The 18,456-nt window shown below is 41.0% G+C and overlaps 1 protein-coding gene across 1 annotated transcript in view; it reads left to right on the top strand.

Annotated features, from left to right (window-relative positions):
* Nucleotides 1–14,410: 14,410 nt before the first annotated feature.
* The window catches only part of LOC150084900 (regulator of microtubule dynamics protein 1-like), a 131,801-nt gene continuing 127,755 nt past the window's right edge, over nucleotides 14,411–18,456 (top strand). Inside the window, exon 1 of the mRNA XM_090376386.1 lies at nucleotides 14,411–14,777. Coding sequence (XP_090232512.1) covers nucleotides 14,455–14,777 — 323 coding nt within the window. The 5' untranslated portion in view covers nucleotides 14,411–14,454. The remainder of the gene's footprint in view (nucleotides 14,778–18,456) is intronic.

Genomic DNA, 18,456 nt, shown 5'->3' with positions numbered 1-18,456 from the left:
GAATAATGATCAACGGCTGCGTCTCTCTTTATGTTTTTGATAGAGGTGCCGTAACTTTGCAGAGGTAACGAGAACAGATCCATGAAACCTATTTGAAACTTTTCAGGGATGCAGACCGCCCAGATTTTCTTTTCTTGCACAAAAAAGCCACTGCACGTAGATCTCAAGTGGTGGATTTGTATTGTACTGTATATACACTTAGTTTAGGTGGCACCTCGTCTATTGAATATCTCCCCCAATATAATCTACATTGAATTTTGGTAGAAATTCTATAATCAAGCTACCTTGCCACCAGGGAGCCGAGGTCACTAGGGCATCCGGACCCCTCCCCTGCGTGCGGAACCGAGCCCGGGTCCATCACTCCTTCTGTGCAATATGTACTTGAATTGCGCTCCCACCAGAGGTAGTGCAATAATGGTGGGAGCCAACAATCGTGCTCTCAGGCTGCTCACACCAGCCGGCTTAAAAAAAACTAATCAAAACTCAAGTGGTGGACATAGTGCATAGTGTTATTTGACAAGTGGCACCGGTGCTTTCGCACAATAGGCATTTGTGTCTCTTGTGAAATAAGACAATATTGTCAAGACCAGAAAGCATACATAGTGACATAGTGTTTTTTGACAAGTGCCACCGGTGCTTTCGCACAACTTCGCATTTGGATCTCTTGTGAAGTAAGACAGTATTGTCAAGGCCAGATAGCATATGTTAGTGTATGTTCATGTTTGCTTAGTGCAGGTTATGTTGTTCCTCTGGCCTCTTAGCCTAGAGTCTGTGGAGCACCACAGACCGCTAGTTACCGTCACTGGCACTGAGAGCCGGACCAGGTAAGTTGGAAGAGAACTCTGGCTGGCCAACCACAGGGTTAGCCTGAGCTTGCCAGGGAGCCACCCCAATTTTTTTTTTAAATAGACCGAGGAGAAGAAAGAAGGTAAGCAGAAGAAAGAGGGCGAGGTAGGGTGGGGATCCCTTTTGGCGGGGAGCCCACCCTAACTCAGGAAAAGGAGAAAAGATTGTGAGGTCAAGTGACCTACAAAGTCAGATTGCCTAAAGGCATGACCTGCATTTGACAAGTAAAATGCCATTCCCACTCCCGGAGGAGTATTTATGTGAGTTCCTACTCAAGTAGTAAAATCAGATATTGTCCTACACCTCGAAAAGAAGAAATGCCATGAAGTGAATGGATTCCACACTGGGCAAGTGCCCGGGGTTAGCAATTAAATCTTCTATGGCCAAGGGTAACTTGTCCCACGCTTGGGAGTGTATTTGGATCATCTTCTCAAATTAAAGGATGAGAGAAGGCACAGGGATTCATGAAGATGAAGGATTGCTTGGAGATCTTGTGTCTAATCTAATTGTAGAAAAGGCATTTTGGTCTGATGGGTGTGTAAGAGAATTTTCATTGTGAACGTCGAGAGATTCCTGTTATGTCAGGATAAAGATCAATATCCTGTTGGTGTTGTCTTTGATTCCATTCAGGAGATGTTCTGTGAATTGAATTTTGAGTCCATTATAAGATGGGAGTGCGCTGAACTGTTTGCTTTAGGTAGATTTGACCCACTTCAAATACAGTCTGGGCAAAAGTAGTGAAGGTTTTGTAGTTGGTTTCGTCAATTATGTAGAGATTTTCCTGCCCATGGGGTATATTTACAGTTCTGGTAATTAGAAGACTTCTGGGTAAATCATAAAGAGGGCAATTATACATGAGGTGAATCTCTCTTCGTTGTCACCGCAAGGGCAGAGAGGAGAATCGGTGATACCCAGGGCATGCAGCTTCGCCCGAAATGATCCATGACCTGTGAGGAAGAACGAGACATGAAGGGCTGGTGAGTACCACGGAGGAGGTTTTGATACAGTAATCATAACTTGTGGAAGAAATCTCTTAGTTGTTTCACGTTTGGCTGTTTGCTCCCAAGATCGATGCCAATGTTGGAAGAGCTTAGAGGAAATCTGTTTCATTTCGTTTTTTGGATCATTAGCTAGATAGAGTGCATTCCTCTCTTTATGCAGTATGCAAAGCCGCGACGAATAACCCCCCAGGTCCAGAGGAAGAGTATCTGTTAAGACCTGCAGGGCAGGATTACTGCTGTGCGGCAAGCTCTGTTCACAGTGAGTAGGATATTGCGTTGAATTGTATGTAGCTTTGCTTTATCACGTGCAATGATGGCACGAGGGAACCATATGCTACTGCACCATAGCACACAGCTGGGAAGAAGAGGTTTTGTAAAGTAGCATGAGAGTCCTTCTCTTCAAACCCCAGTCTGCCCTGCTAATTCTTACGATCATGGAGGAATAACGACGTGTTTTGTTGGAGAGGTAATTAAGATGAGGTAAGAATGTTAACCGGGAGTCAAAGGTTACTCCTAGATATTTGAGATCTGTTTTGAGTTGCAATGTCTGCCCAGAGATTTTAATTTGGGGCGGTCTTCTTATGTCCAAGGATCCTTTGAGGAGGAGAGTCTTCGTTTTTTCCCCAGAGATGACTAACTTATGGTTGTTTGCCCAATTTGAGAGGATCGTTAAGGCAGGGGAGGCAATTTGCTAAAATTGCCTCCCCTGATTACTAGAATCAGCTTTGATAAGGAGGATGAGGTCATGTGCACAGGCCATGCAGTCCACAGGACCTAGATCCATAAGAAGAAATTCATCTAGTATTAAGTTCCAAAAGTAGGAGCCAAGAACTGAGCCTTGTGGACAACCTCTAAAAACTGGTCGGGAAGTTTACTGAAAATTTGTTTCAACAGTTTCTGAGCTATTTATGAGGTATTTCTGGAGACAGCGGAGAAGTTGAGTGGAATATTGAGTTGACATAATCTCCAGTGGTGGAGGAATCTTGAAACTGATGATGAAGATGGGTAGACATGTATAGTATAATTGCCCTCTTTATGATTTACCCAGAAGTCTCCTAATTACCAGAACTGGAAATATACCCAGTGGGCAGGAACATCTCTACATAATTGATGAAACCAACTACAAAGCCTTCACTACTTTTGCCCAGACTGTATTTGAAATGCGTCAAATTCACGATGGGGGTGCGCTGAACAGCAAACTGTTCAGCGCACCCCCATCTTATAATGAACCCAAAACTCAATTCACAGAACATATCCTGAATGGAATCAAAGAAAACACCAACAGGATATTGATCTTTATCCTGACCTAACAGGAATCTCTCGACGTTCACAAAGGAAGCTATCTGACAAACCCACCAACCCAAAAAAGGACTTTTCTACAATAGACACAAGAACTCCAAGCAATCCTTGAGCTTCATGAATCCATGTTCCTCCTCTCATCCCCTAAGAGAAGATTATCCAAGTCCTCTACCCAGTGTAGGACACCACACTGGGTAGAGGACTGGCATTTGACTTTTCAAATGCAGGGTTATGCTATTAGGCAACCTGACCTTGTGGGTCACTTGACCTCACAATCTTTTCTCTTCCTCCTGAGGTAGGGTGGGCTCCCCAAAGGTGGGCTCCCCCTTTGGGGAGCCCACCCAAGGTAAGCAGAAGAAATAGGGCGAGGTAGGGTGGGCTCCCCAAAGGGGGAGCCCACCCTACCTCGCCCTATTTCTTCTGCTTACCTTCTTTCTTCTCCTCAATCTCTCACCCCTTCTGCTATTTCAAAAAAAAAACAAAAAAAAATTATTTATTATTTTTTATTATTATTATTATTTTATTATTATTATTATTTTATTTATTATGTTTTTTTTAAATATTTTTATTTATTTATTTTTTATTTTTTTAAAAAAAAAAATATATATATATATTTTTTTTTTTGTCCCTCCCTGGGAAGCTCAGTCTAACCCCAGGGTCGGCCAGCCAGAGTTCTCTTCCCACTTACCTGGTCCGGCTCCCTGTGCCAGTGACGGTAACTAGCAGTGTGTGGTGTTCCACAGACCCTAGGCTAAGCGGCCAGATGAACAAGCAAACATACACTAACATATGCTATCTGGCCTTGACAGTACTGTCTTACTTCACAAGAGATTCAAATGCGGAGTTGTGCAAAAGCACCGGTGCCGCCTGTCAAAAAACACTATGTCACTATGTATAGTTTCTTCTTTACAGCGGCTCCAGGAACATTAGTTCAACTCCATCCTTTCTTTTTTTAGAAAGGACGAGATTTCAAATTTGAGTGTGGATTAAGGATCCCATTCCTACAAGAATAGTGACATAGTGACATAGTGTTTTTTTTTGACAAGCGGCACCGGTGCTTTCGCACAACTCCGCATTTGAATCTCTTGTGAAGTAAGACAGTACTGTCAAGGCCAGATATCATATGTTAGTGTATGTTCATGTTTGCTTAGTGCGGGTTATGTTGTTCATCTGGCCGCTTAGCTTAGGGTCTGTGGAACACCACAGACTGCTAGTTACCGTCACTGGCACTGGGAGCCGGACCAGGTATGTGGAAAGAGAACTCTGGCTGGCCGACCCTGGGGTTAGCCTGAGCTTCCCAGGGAGGGCCGAAAAAAAAAAAAAAAATAATAAATAATATAAAATAAATAAAAAAATAATAATAATAATAAAAAAATAAAAAATTAAAAAAAAAATTAATAATAAAAAAAATAAATAAAATAAAATAAAATAAAATAAAATTAATAAATAAATAAAAAAAATAATTTTTTTTTTTTTTTTTTTGAAATAGGAGAAGGGGTGAGAGATTGAGGAGAAGAAAGAAGGTAAGCAGAAGAGAGTGGGTGAGGTAGGGTGGGCTCCCCCCAGGGGGGAAGCCCACCCTACCTCAGGAAAAAGAGAAAAGGTTGTGAGGTCAAGTGACCCACAAAGTCAGATTGCCTAATAGGCATGATCCTGCATTTGATAAGTCAAATACCAGTCCCACTCCCAGAGGAGTATTTATATGAGTTCCTGCACAAGTAGGAAAATCAGATATTCTCATACACCTTGAAGAGAAGAGGTGCCAGCAAGTGAGTGGGTCCCACAATGGGCAAGGGGCCCAGTGTCAAGCAATTTAATCTTCTTCATCCAAGGGTGACTTGTAGGCAATGAGCAGTGTCCCACACTGGGACTTGGATAATCTTCCCACACTGGATAATCTTCTCTTAGTGGATGAGAGGAGGCACATGGATTCATGAAGCTCAAGGATTGCTTGGAGTTCTTGTGGCTATTGTAGAAAAGTCCTTTTTGGGTTCGTGGATTTGTCAGATAGCTACCTTTGTGAATGTCGAGAGATTCCTGTTAGGTCATGACAAAGATCAATATTCTGTTTGTGTTTTCTTTGATTCCATTCAGGATATGTTCTGTGAATTGAGTTTTGGGTTCATTATAAGATGGGGGTGCGTTGAACAGTTTGCTGTAGGTGAATTTGACGCATTTCAAATACAGTCTGGGCAAAAGTAGTGAAGGCTTTGTAGTTGGTTTCGTCAATTATGTAGAGGTGTTCCTGCCCACTGGGTATATTTCCAGTTTTGGTGATTAGGAGACTTCTGGGTAAATCATAAAGAGGGCAATTATACATGAGGTGAATCCAGTCTTCATTGTCACCGCATGTGCAGAGAGGAGAATCGGTGAGACCCAGGGCATGCAGCTTGGCCCGAAACGATCCATGAGCAGTGAGGAAGAAGGAGACGTGAAGGCCTGGTGAGTACCACGGAGGAGGTTTTGGTGCAGTTATCATAACTTGTGGAAGAAATCTTTTAGTTGTTTCACCTTTGGTTGTTTGCTCCCAAGATATTTGCCAATGCTGGAAGAGCTTAGAGTAAATCTGTTTCATTTCGTTTTTTGGATCGTTAGCTAGATCGAGTGTTATATCCAGAATGGTGGTGGGAATTCCTCTCTTTATGCGGTATGCAAGGCCGCGACGAATAACCTCCAGGTCCAGAGGAAGAGTGCCTGCTAAGACCTGCAGGGCAGGATTACTGACTGTGCGGCATGCTCTAGTCACAGTGAGTAGGATATTGCGTTGAATTGTATGTAGCTTTGCTTTATTACGTGCAATGATGGCACGAGGGAACCATATGGCTGCACCATAGCACACAGCTGGTAAGAAGATGGTTTTATAAAGTAGCATGACAGTCCTCCTCTTCAAACCCAGTCTGCTCTGCTAATTCTTACGATCATGGTAGTATAACGACGTATTTTATTGGAGAGGTAATTAAGATGAGGTAAGAATGTTAATCGGGAGTCGAAGGTTACTCCTAGATATTTTAGTTCTGTTTTGAGTTGCAATGTCTGCCCAGAGATTTTAATTTGGGGTGGTCTTCTTATGTCCAAGGATCCTTTGAGGAGGATAGTCTTCGTTTTTTCCCCAGAGATGACTAATTTGTGGTTGTTTGCCCAATTTTGGAGGATCGTTAAGGCAGGGGAGGCAATTTGCTCAAGCTGAGTTCTAGAATCAGCTTTGATAAGGAGGATGAGGTCATCTGCATAGGCCATGCAGTCCACAGGACCCAAATCCATAAGAAGAAATTAATCTAGTATCAAGTTCCAGAAGCAGGGCCCAAGAACCGAGCCCTGTGGACACCCTCTAAAAACTGGTCGGGAGGTTTCCTGAAAATTTGTTTGAACAGTGACTGAGCGGTTGAAGAGGTAGTTCTGGAGACAGCGGTAGAGGTTGAGTGGAATATTGATTTGACGTAATCTCCTGACAATGCTGGGCCACCAGATGGAATCGAAGGCACCAGCAAGGTCAATGGAAATAGCCAGTAGATATTTTTCTGTGGTTGAGTTTGCTGTGTTGAGCAGATTGTTCATAGCATCTTCAGTGGAGCATCCTGGCTTAAAGCCATACTGCTTTGGAGAGTCTAAGTTGGTTGTCTGGTAGTAGGTGGATAATCTGGATTGAAGCAGCCGCTCCATTACCTTTCCCAAGACTGGGAGAAGAGCAATGGGGCGGTAAGATTTGGGTAGAGTAGGATCTTTATCTGGACCTTTTAGGATGAGTCGAAGCACTGCCTGTTTCCAAGAATCAGGGAATATTCCTTTCGCAAGGCATTTGTTGAATAGTGCTAATAGGTGGTTTGGGAGATGTGTTGCTGCTTTCGTGATGACCTCAACCTCAATATTATCATGACCAGGGCATTTATTCGTTTTTGTTCTGTCAAGTGCTTTGTTCATTTCCTCAGAGGTGAAAGGAGGTTCTATTTTATTGTTGGAGAAGGCCTGGTTGTCTTGTTTAATTTGCTTTTGTTCATCATTGAGGGGACTCTCATCAGTCTGAAGTAGGGCATTCAGAATATTATTCATGGATTCAGCCCATGTGTGTGTTGGATTGCCATCAGGAGTGAGGGTTGCATTTAACATCTCTCCCCTGGGCAGCTTGTTCATAACAATGCGATAAACGATCCCCCAAGGATCTGCGTTACCAGTGGTTGTCACAAGGTTCTGCCAAGACACTTTATTTTTCTGCCGAATGAGGCTTGTGTAGTCGTTGCGATATCTTCTATATGCTTCCCGTAGAGCCTGGACCTCAGCAGGAGGCCAGGAGTGCCTCGCTCTCTGGAAGGCTTTTCGGGCAGTGTGGACTTGCCGCCTTAGGTTTTCTAGTTCCCTGCACCACCAAGGGACAGCTTTTAGGTGCTTCTGACGTTTTTTCATAGTTCTCTCACATGCTTGTTGGAGTGTGCTTGTTAGGAGGGAGAGGTGCTCCTGTGGATCAAGATGGTTTAGTTGGGATGTATCCATTTGTAGCTTTGATTTTATATTGTCCTTGAAGGCATTCCAGTCAGCTGTTTTGGTGGAGTATCTGATGATATCGTGGTAGGTGGGAGGAGTACTATCAAGTTGTCTAGATAGATGGAAGGAGATGGCCCTGTGGTCTGAGGTGGTCCAGGCCTCATGAACCATCCATGATGAGAACTTTTGTGCTATGGACCGTGTGGCGAGCGTAACGTCAATGTTGCTTTCCCACAGGGTATTGCTGAAGGTAGAAAGGTGATGTGGTTTGTTAAGGACTTCAAATGGGGAAGATGAAAGGAAATCTTCTAATTGCTGTCCATTCTGGGAAACTATGTGGCCATCCACACGGCTATGCCACAAGCGAGATCTACAATTGGCATCCATCGTTACTAGGATTTTGCTGGAAGGTAAGAGGGTTATGACTGACTGGAGATATTCAATATATGGTGCGATATCAGTTCGTGGTCGGCAGTACAACGAAACTACGTGCAGAGAGCCTTGTTGGTAGATAATGTGTGCACAAACACCAAAGGGGGTGCATAAGGAGTCGATCTTTGTGACTGTAATTGTAGTATTCCTAATAATGATGGCTGCCCATGGAGTATCTGTGGTTGTCTCAATGATCCTATAAGCGCGAGGGTAGCCCTGTACCCGTCCCTTGTGGGTGTAGGGCTCTTGAACGCAAAGGATATCAATTTCTTCTTCATCCATTTTCATTCTAATTTGTTCGACCACATTGTTGGCTCTTTGGGCATTCAGTTGGAGAATTTTGATTTCACTTGCACGATCTGAGGAAGCCTTGACATCAGAAGTTTTGAAGCAATAATCCTACGAAGGAAAAGAAGAAAAGAAATCTCGCAGGTCATCCCATTTTGCATTCTTGTAATGCCAAACAATACGATGTTGGGAACAGCCATGAGATAAAGGCTCCATTGGAGAAGAGATAATCACCAAGTTGTGATCTGAGGTGCCTAAAGGACCATTAACTTCGACCGTGTACTTAGAACGATTGTTTGTGAGAAAAAGATCAAGCGTGTTGGCTGCATGGTTAGGCGTGTTCGGTTTTCTTGTAAGTAAATGAACAATCTGTGCAAGGTCATTAGTATTTGCAATAGCCTCAGTATCTCGACCAGCTGGTTCGGTATGATTAGAGAACGGAAGCCAGCTGTAGTTGTGAACATTAAAATCACCAAGGAAAATTATCTCACTGTTTGAAAAGTTGGACTGGAAAAAGTCAAGTTGCAAAGAGAGGAAGTCAAAGAGACCGGTAGACCGGAGAACGGTAGAGACAAAAGATGAATTTGACACAATGAGGTAAAGAGATTTTAAGCCAGAGAAGATCGAAACGAGGAGATTCCAAATTACTAAGTCTCTGACAGGGAATATCGGAACCGACATATGCACAAGAACCGCTTTGAGGCGAAAGGAATCATACAACGAATAATTTGGTCAACTGAGATGAGCAGTGGTCGAATCAACCGATGACTGAGATTCTGTCAAAAAAGTACATGGGGTTTGGCAGAATGCAATTGAAAATGGACATCGTTGAGATTAGAATTGTGACCACGTATATTTGTGAAATGAATTAGGAAGTGTTTGGGAGGTTTAGATATTTTCGCAGATAAGCTTACCCTATTAATTTGGCAATTTATGATGTATTTGATAGTGAGAAAAAGTGGGGGAGACATGCTGAATGAAGTAATGAAATTTTTGGATATGGCGTACACATGGTAAAGTGTAAAGTGTGTTTAGGGTCAAGTGGCACCAGGGGTTTCCCCCATCTCCTCGTAGTTTACATTGTGGGTGAACCAGTTGACTGGAAAAGCCAGAGATTCAAAAGTGTATGGACTTTGTATATGTGTGATGCCTTGTACCGTTGTTCATCTGGTCATTTAGCCGCCAGACCCCCTACTGAGGCCCGACGTTGTCCCACTTTCGCCCCGTGGAGGCAGACCAGGTACTCACCAGTATATAGTTCACTCTGGCAGGTCCTGCCACCTAATCCTGAGATTTCAGTGGCTAGGACCTAAAAAAAAAAATATCGAGTACCCGTCGCGGGGAGCGCTAGAAGTCCAAAATATTGGGCAAAATTAATTTAGATTGGTGATTTTAGATTGTTTGGGGCATGTTCACGTTGCTGTCAGATAGAGTGGCGTGAAGGCTGAAGACTGGGGGGCAGATAGACAGAAATATGGAGCCGAAAGGAAGGCAACTCCAGTTTACACATGGTAGGAATATACCCAGATTTTGACATAACGTGGCCTCGACAATGCTCCTAGCATACATAGTACTCGGACTCCCTTCAGTTACTATCTGGCAGAGTAGAGGTAGCGAGATTATACACTAGCTGATTCGGAAGCCTCCTAAAGAGTTACCAATATGTTCCGTCCGGTGTACTAACGAGCGGCCGGTCTGTGAATATCGTTTTAGAGCTGTACCCTCGAAATGTAAGGAAGATTGGATCTCGCCATGATGTTCGTCATAAACTCAAAAGCCTTCAGTTATACTGCATGATGGAAAATATGGGGGAGGGTTGATCCGAACTTAGCTCTGGAGACTAAACATGGGTTCCACCACTCCAAGCCTCCAATAAGCAAAGTGGTGGTATTTCGCCGGTTGATGAGAGTCATCTGCCACCTAGTAAAGCTAATGCTAAAAACCGGAGAGGCTCTATCTTGAATTTTTTGCCTGGAGTTGCGTATGAAGAAAATGAGAAGGCCATCGTCGTATGTAAACTGAGTAGCAAAATGAAAGTATATTGTTAGCCGTGTATTCAGTATAATGTTGCAGATTAGCGGTGCCGGAGCAGGACGCTGAGGTCATCCTCTTTTGACATCTCATTTTATGCTGAAGGTTTTTAAACTAACCTGTATAGATAGATGAAAGTTGGCTCTGATAGCTTGGTAGAAATGAGAGGAGAATTCAGATATTCCGAAGACCTGCGAGGGTACTCTTCCACCTGAGGCAGTCAAAGAAACCTTCGAAGTTTAAGAAAACTGTCATTTAATATTTTGATGCGGAATGCTGGATGTAATATTTTAACGCAAGAAATGCATCTACAGTGGACTTGCCCTTAACGAATCCATACTGGTGAGGTGAAAAGATGTATTGAGTTTGTTATTGGGGCGAAATTATTCGTAGAAATTTTCGTAATTCAGTAGGAGAGAAATGGGGCGGAAGGCTCTGGGGTCTGATGGGGGCTTGTTGGGTTTTCTTAGTAGTTTGACTAATGCATTCTACTAGAGATGTGGAAAAGTACCAAAGAGAAGACATTTGTTGAATAGATTTATCAGGATGTTAGGATAAGTTTCTTTGAACTTCTTAATGACAGCATTCTCCAGCATATCAGGTCCAGGGCATTTTTGGACATTGATTTTATTTAAAGCTGTTTAAAGCTCTATTTGAGTAAACAGATCAGTATCCATAGCGGATAAGTATTGAAGATTGAGTGTTCTTGTTATGGATTGAGTGTGAGAGAGTCTGTCGGCTGAGCATCTTGAGGAAAAAATTTATCAAGGATCATTGTGATAGTATCATGCCATGCCGTGGTTTCAGAGTCATTAGTTAATATGGAGTTATAGAGTTATCATACCATCACGGTCATTTGACTTAAATCCGATCAAACTTGTTTGGGTCTCCCTTGAGCGTCGCATGCACGCTGACAGCCAACTCCTCGGTCACTTGGTGAGCTGAGTTTTGCACTAGTGGAAAAATGAGATTTAATCTTATAGACGTCCTGACAGCCAGCTCCTCTCTCACTTCGTGATCTGAGTTCTGCACTAGTGGAAAAATGGGATTTAATCTTATAGACACCCAGATAGCCTATTGAGCCATTGGAGGGATCATACGCTGTACTGCTGTCATATGACCATATTTTCGAGTATGTTGTATCGATTTCTGTAATGTGATCTTTTTGGTAATCCTTATTCAACCCCTATAAATGTTTCTTATACTTGTCCGAAGTTTCCTGCTGTCTCCTAATTTTATTGCTATTCAATGGCTGTTACACCACCATATGAAACTTTGTCACACTTCTACGTGTTCTGTTAATTTTGTCCAGTAGTGTAGGAGAAACCATAAGAATAAACTGTCACAGATAAAATCATAGACGTGTAGATAAAAATAGCAGATTTTTCTATGAATTTGACCGAGCGTTTGGCTTTTTGGTGTACGTGTATCATGTTTGTGCTAAATTTGTATAATATTTGGATATTATTAATCATAATAAGTTGCATGTAAATAATAATAACAACGATAAAATATAATAAGGGATTGATTAGCCCAGTGAGTACGACACTGATCCACCAATTTAACAAAACCGATTTCGAATCCCAAACGAAAAAAAGTGCGAAAGTTGCTTCATCGGACCTACCTCCCCAAGTTCGAAATGATGGTTGAGAGAAAGAGTTGCGCGACTTGCTGTAGCTCCAAATAACTACCACCCACCACTGGATGCAAAAAAGACACAAAGCTAAACAGGTCTATTTCCATAGCTGGATAAAGATGACTAGTAGAAATATTGAACAATCAACTGGAAGTGCTTTGTGCTCATCTGCGCTAGTGACCGCCCAGGAAGGAAAGAAAAAGCCAACACACGAAGAGGAGCGACGAAATGAACGCGTTCATAATGCGCACATAGTACGAAGTAACCAAGCTAGAGACCGATATCACAATGTATGGGATGATTCCACACGGTGTGGAGAGGACGGTGACGATACCACTGTGCTACCGCGCAGAAGGCATATCGAACAAAAAATTATTTTAGTAGGTTCTCCCGTAGATGATTACATCTACCCGTTTATGTATTGTCTGTAAATTGTGTGTGTTCTTTGGTCGATTTTCGTGTTTTGCTGGACGAAAACCTTGCTATCTATGCCACCTATTTTGCTGGGAAAACCTTGCTATTTACTCCACCGACTAACTTAGCCACGGAGTGAAAAACCCATTAAAGTTCCTCGCATCATCGACGGGATTTGATCCCGGGCCTTTTCCAGCTGATGTGGGGAGGGCGGTGACGATCCCACTGTGCTAACTGCGCATATCGAACAAGTAGTCACTGTCTCAATCCCCTTGTCAACCGCTCTTAGTCATGGTGCCAAAGAGCCTCCATAAGAACCTCGTAACATTAGGCCTCGCAGAGGCTCTCATGGATATAGCACAGTTGGTAGAATCGCCGTCCTCCCCACCTCAGGTGGAAAACACCCGAGGTTGGGAGGACCTCATTCTCCCTAGCAGGGAGAAGGAGGTGATTGTCCCTCTGTATAAGACAATGATCAGGCCTTGCCTTGAGTACTGCGTACAGGTCTGGAGGCCTCATTTTAGGAAGGTGTAGATTTACTTGAGTGTACAGAGAAGGGCAACAAGATTGGTGAGGGGAATGAAGGGAGCTTCTTACCAAGAGAGGCTTAAGTTCTGCAAATTGCAGTGGCTCGAGACTAGGCACCTGCGCGGTGATCTGATTGAGGTGTATAAGACTTTGAATGGGTTGAGCACGCAGAATTCTGATGGAATCCTTCCACTTGTTCAGATTACGAACCTAAGGGGGCTAAATTCAAATTAAGAAAAGACAAATGTAGAATAGATGTGCGGAAATTTGCCTTTAGCCAGCGGGTGGTTAATTGCTGGAACAAACTTCCATCTGTCGTTATGGAAGTTGATAGGTTGAATAAATTTAAGGAGGAACTGGACAGGCATTTGGAGGGAATGTTGTGATTTTTTTTTTTTTTTTTTTTTGGCTGGTGCTGCATAAGCTCATACACTCGCTTTCTTGCATCACATGCCACTACTACTACTACACCTGAGTTCGAGTTCCGCTGATGACGTGAGGAATTTTTGTAGTAGTAGTAGTAGTAGTGACATGTGATGCAAGAAAGCGAGTGTATGAGCTTATGCAGCATCAGCCAAAAAAAAAAAAAAAAAAAAAAAAATCACACCATTCCCTCCAAATGCCTGTCCAGTTCCTCCTTAAATTTATTCAACCTATCAACTTCCATAACGACAGATGGAAGTTTGTTCCAGCAATTAACCACCCGCTGGCTAAAGGCAAATTTCCGCACATCTATTCTACATCTGTCTTTTCTTGTGGGCCTTTTTCACAACGTAGCTGAGTTAGTTGGTCTCAGGCAAGGGTAGCATGGTTTTTTCTCCACGAAACTTGAGTTTGTCGTCCAGCAAACAGAAAATCGACCACATAACACATGCAATTTACAGACAGTTTACATGGAGCAATACGGCCTTAGTCGCTAATGCTCCTAAAACCATACAACAACAACAACAACAACAACAACAACAGCCTCGCATAGAATACTTACATGGAAATCCAGAAATCCGCTCTCTGGAACATCTGTAGTATGTTCCAGTAATAAATTATATTACTGGAACATACAGTAATGTAATTTATACTACATCAATACTATACTATTAATATTGGCACGATTATGATAACTATGCTGTTATTAGTTTACGATTACAATAAATATGCTGTTATTAGTTTACTCGGTAGTGTAATATGATAAATGCATAATTATGATATAACTATGCAGCAAATACGTCTGTGAAATCTGAAACAGCAAGATGCAGTTCTCCTTCACGTTTTACATTTTTTTATTTTTTATTATTTTTTAAAACTATTTGTACGGATCGAGTAGATGGACGTAGATGCATTCCAGTAGATAGCGGTGTGCTTAAGGTGTTGATTGTGATGATGTGTTTGTGTTGATTTGCGGGTTATTTACAACAGTAAACTTTTAGTTTATTGTTCAACGGTACCAATGGAGTTGATATTGTGAAATTATCAGTACCACTCTTTTAAGTTAAGTGAACCGATATAATGGATTGGGTTTTAAAAGATAAATTAAGTATGATTGCTGCTTTGGGAGCTGGTGTTGTAGTTGGTATGAGTGGGATTTATTTGTACTACAAGTTAAATAGAAATGTCACTAGAGAACTTTCTCACTTAGCTGGAACTATTGAGAGTTTAAGGAAGGAGATAGAAGAGTTGAAAGCATCTTCTACCACACAGATTCCTCTAGTAAGCAGACATACTTCACCTGATAAACGGCCGTTTGTTGCTAGTTCTGGGTCAGCAAGTCACATCGTCTCTGGTAGCAGCGTGGAAGATGCTGAAGAGGAGTATTATGATTTTACGGACACGTAAGCATATAACATATGGATCTTGTGCAGATTACGTTATCAATAAGTTCATGCAATTTACTGTGTGAAAGAAGTTTTTAATTGACATTCTGCCTTTGATTAAGTGTTTAACGTATTGAGTAGCCAAGCTTCCCCAGTTTTCAAAAAAAAAAAAAAAAAAATATATATATATATATATATATACACACACACACACAGTGGCGTAGCTACCATGTAGGCAGGCAAGGCAATTACCTCCGGGCCCCGCGTCTTTGGCTGTCTCCTGTTTTTGCAATTTTCATTAATTAAGTACAGGCCCGAACCTGTTCTTTGCCTCCGGGCCCGGAAAAAGGGTAGCTACGCTACTGTGTGTGTGTGTGTGTGTGTATATATATATATATATATATACACACACACACACCAACCACTCCAATCCATTATGGCCTTGAAAGACCAGAGTTCTTAGCTTCATGATAGTTACTTTATTATTGGCAGATATAGCAGCACAACATTTTTTTTTTTCCTGTGGGAACCTACGGCTCGTTCCAGTAGTGTGGAAACTGGTATCCTCGTATGATCTCTGGATTACAACAGCCAGCCTAACTGGTTTTAGAGAGTGAATATAAATCCATATATTTATATGCGTGTAGAAATAAATTCCAAATGTAATAAAATCATTTATATATGTATAAATGATTTATATTATTATACATTAAAAAATTGAAAAAAAAAATATATATATAAAAAATTAGGATTGTACATTTCCAAACAAAAAAAATTTCATTAGTTGGCATGAAGTCTAGTTTATTTGCTATAGTACATTTGGATAGGCAGTTATGTGTAGGTAAAACCTATGGAAATATACTCTAGTATATTTCCATATATTTCCAGGTTTTACAGTGGTTTCCAAAACATCTCTTGGCAGCTTGTTGGCCACTATTCAGTAGACAACTCCCAAAGGACTATTGTTTCCAGTAATTTCCACCAAGTGCTTCCTGCATTCCCTTTTCGTGTCTCTTATGAGGGCTGTATACTGAGACCTGAGAGTTCTGTAAGAATCTCTTAGTGCATCCACCTTATTTTATGGCCAAGATGTTCTAGCTCTCTAAAAAAATTTCTATTCACCTGGTGCACCCTTCTCCTGAGTATAGTCAGTTCAGGGCACCACCAGGGGCTGCCTGCTTCCTCGGCTTTTTCTGTAGGATAGACAGGTATGCTGTTTTTGTTAAAATGTTTGTCATAGTCAGTGCTTGCTTGTCCGGGCTACAGTTGCTTGATCTAGACCACTAATTTTCCTGTTTTTGCAGCTCAGCTGCTGTATGCTCTGTGAAAATCTGCCAGTTTGTCTTTTTAAGGTTATACCTTTTGATATCCAACAAGGAGTGTTGGGTTGTTTGTAATTGCCTGTTTAGTTTGAAGGGTTGGCTCTATGAGCTGATGTGGTCTAGGCTCGCTGGACATACCAGTCTATAATTTTATAGACTATTGGTGGCAAGAGTGGCATCAATGTCACTCTCCCACATGGTACTGCTAAAAGTTGGTAAGTTATTAGAGATTGATGGTGGTGCATAGCATCCTCCGTAGAGTTACCATGCTTAAAACCATGCTGATTATTAGGTTGATTTATCACTTGAAAGGGTGAGGTGGCTATAAAATCTGATAATGTCTGGCCATTGTGTGTGCCTGCTCTGTCTTCTGTACAGCTGCTCTGTATTCTGTACAGCTGACCAGCAGTTGACATCAGCACACATTATGATATTTATGATGTAGCTACAATGGAAAAAAATTTGAAGTGCCTGGGGAATGGGAGTGGATTGCCTATAAAATTGTATAAATAATAATAATAGGTTGTAATGATAAAACCTTGAAAACATAGTTAAAATCTTAGGAACTGCAGCATTAAGTACCATTTATATATTTTCATATCATTTTATTTATACAGTTTTATAGGTGATCTGCTTTTATTTTTTGGGCACTTTTTTAATTTTTTCTATTGTAGCTACACCTGTCAGGTCAGCACTCTTACTCACACACTTATTTATTCTATTTACCTATATATATATATATATATATATATATGGTGTCTTGTCAATGATATACAGGAATATTTCTAGCAGGAATAAGGTGATTATCTTCTTGTATAAGCAATGGTCATGCCACACCTTGAGTACTGTATACAGGTCTGAAGGCCTCATTTTAAGAAGGATGTAGAGCTGTTGGAATGAGTAGGGCAACAAGATTGGTGAATGGAACAAAGGGTTGCTCTTATGAAGAAAGGCTTAAGTTTTACAAATTACAGTGTATGGAGACTAGGCACCTGCAAGGTGATCTGATTGAGATGTGTAAAGTCTTGAATGGTTTGCGCATGCTCAGTGCTGATTTGATTCTTTCTCTTGCTCGGAATAATCACCTGAGAGGGCATAAATTCAAATTTAGGAAAGACAGTTGTAGGATAGATGTGCAAAAGTTTGCCTTTAGCCAGTGGGTGGTTGATTGCTGGAACAAACTTTCATCTGTCGTTGTAGAAGTTGATAGCTTAAATAGATTCAAGGCAGAACTAGACAAACATTTGGAGCGAGTGGATGGTGAAATGAGAAGGGTGTGTTTTTTTTTTTTTTTTTTTTAAGCTGATGCTATATAAGCTTGCTTTCTTGCATCATGTGCTAATGCTATATTTTGACAAAAAAAAAAAAAAAAAAAAAATCACAACATAGCTACGTTTTCCAGTGGTCTTTGATAAATACAACCACTTCAAATCTCTCTTCATGAACTCTGGATGAGTACTGTCTCTTTACTTGTTAGCCAAATTTAGTTATCTGTTATTAGTTCAAGGTACTTTGAGAACTGTTTTTAATATTTCCATTTACAGAAGTAATATTTTGAGAAATATAGAAAGAATGGCCTGGCAGATTACTCTTGTGGGGATAGGTACCATATTCAACAATGTTTTATTATCAATTAATGTGACCAGTACACACACAGCTATAATGTGTGTTTATTTATCAACCATATTTAGCAATAAGATGAAAAAAAAAAATGCTTGCCTTAAAATGTGTTCAATAGAGTATATATGGATTTAGTGTATACCCTGTTGAACTGCAAGAAAATAAGATATGGAAATTTACTTACAGAATAAAATAACTTCTTTTATGGAGAAAACTGTATAGCTGTCTTCTTTCATATAGGTTAAAAATGCTTATATGAATTGCAGATATGTCTTGGTTAGAGCCAGACTAAAGTCTGAATAAACCAGATTAAACCTGATATACTTTTTAGATCAAATCAGTAAGATCTTTGATACAGCATTTTAAGTAATACAGTTGAGTGAATTCTTTGCTATTAGTGAGATTGTCAGTATTTTAGTTCCAGTATGGAGTATAAACATCTTTATCCTGTTTTCCTCCATACATTGTTTTGCAAGGATTTTTGCCAGTATCATTAAGGATACGTTAAGGATTCAGGAAAACTGCTGGTTAGGGGGAGAAGAATAACTCATATCTGCATTTATCTGATGATATGGATCAAAGTAACGCTTGCACTCACCTTGAGAATTCTTGTTTGCCACAACAGCCAATGTTGATACTGGCAAAAATCCTTGCAAAACAATGTATGGAGGAAAACAGCATAAAGATGGGGTGGGGGAGATAAAACTTGGGATACAAACCTAAATAACTTCAATGGGTATGTCAGGGTAATAAAC

Source organism: Mastigoproctus giganteus, chromosome 6 (genome assembly GCF_048544385.1).
Source record: "Mastigoproctus giganteus isolate SK-2022 chromosome 6, ASM4854438v1, whole genome shotgun sequence".
NCBI lineage: Eukaryota > Metazoa > Arthropoda > Arachnida > Uropygi > Thelyphonidae > Mastigoproctus > Mastigoproctus giganteus.
Note: the sequence above shows the minus strand (reverse complement) of the source record. Positions and strands in the feature narration are given on the sequence as shown.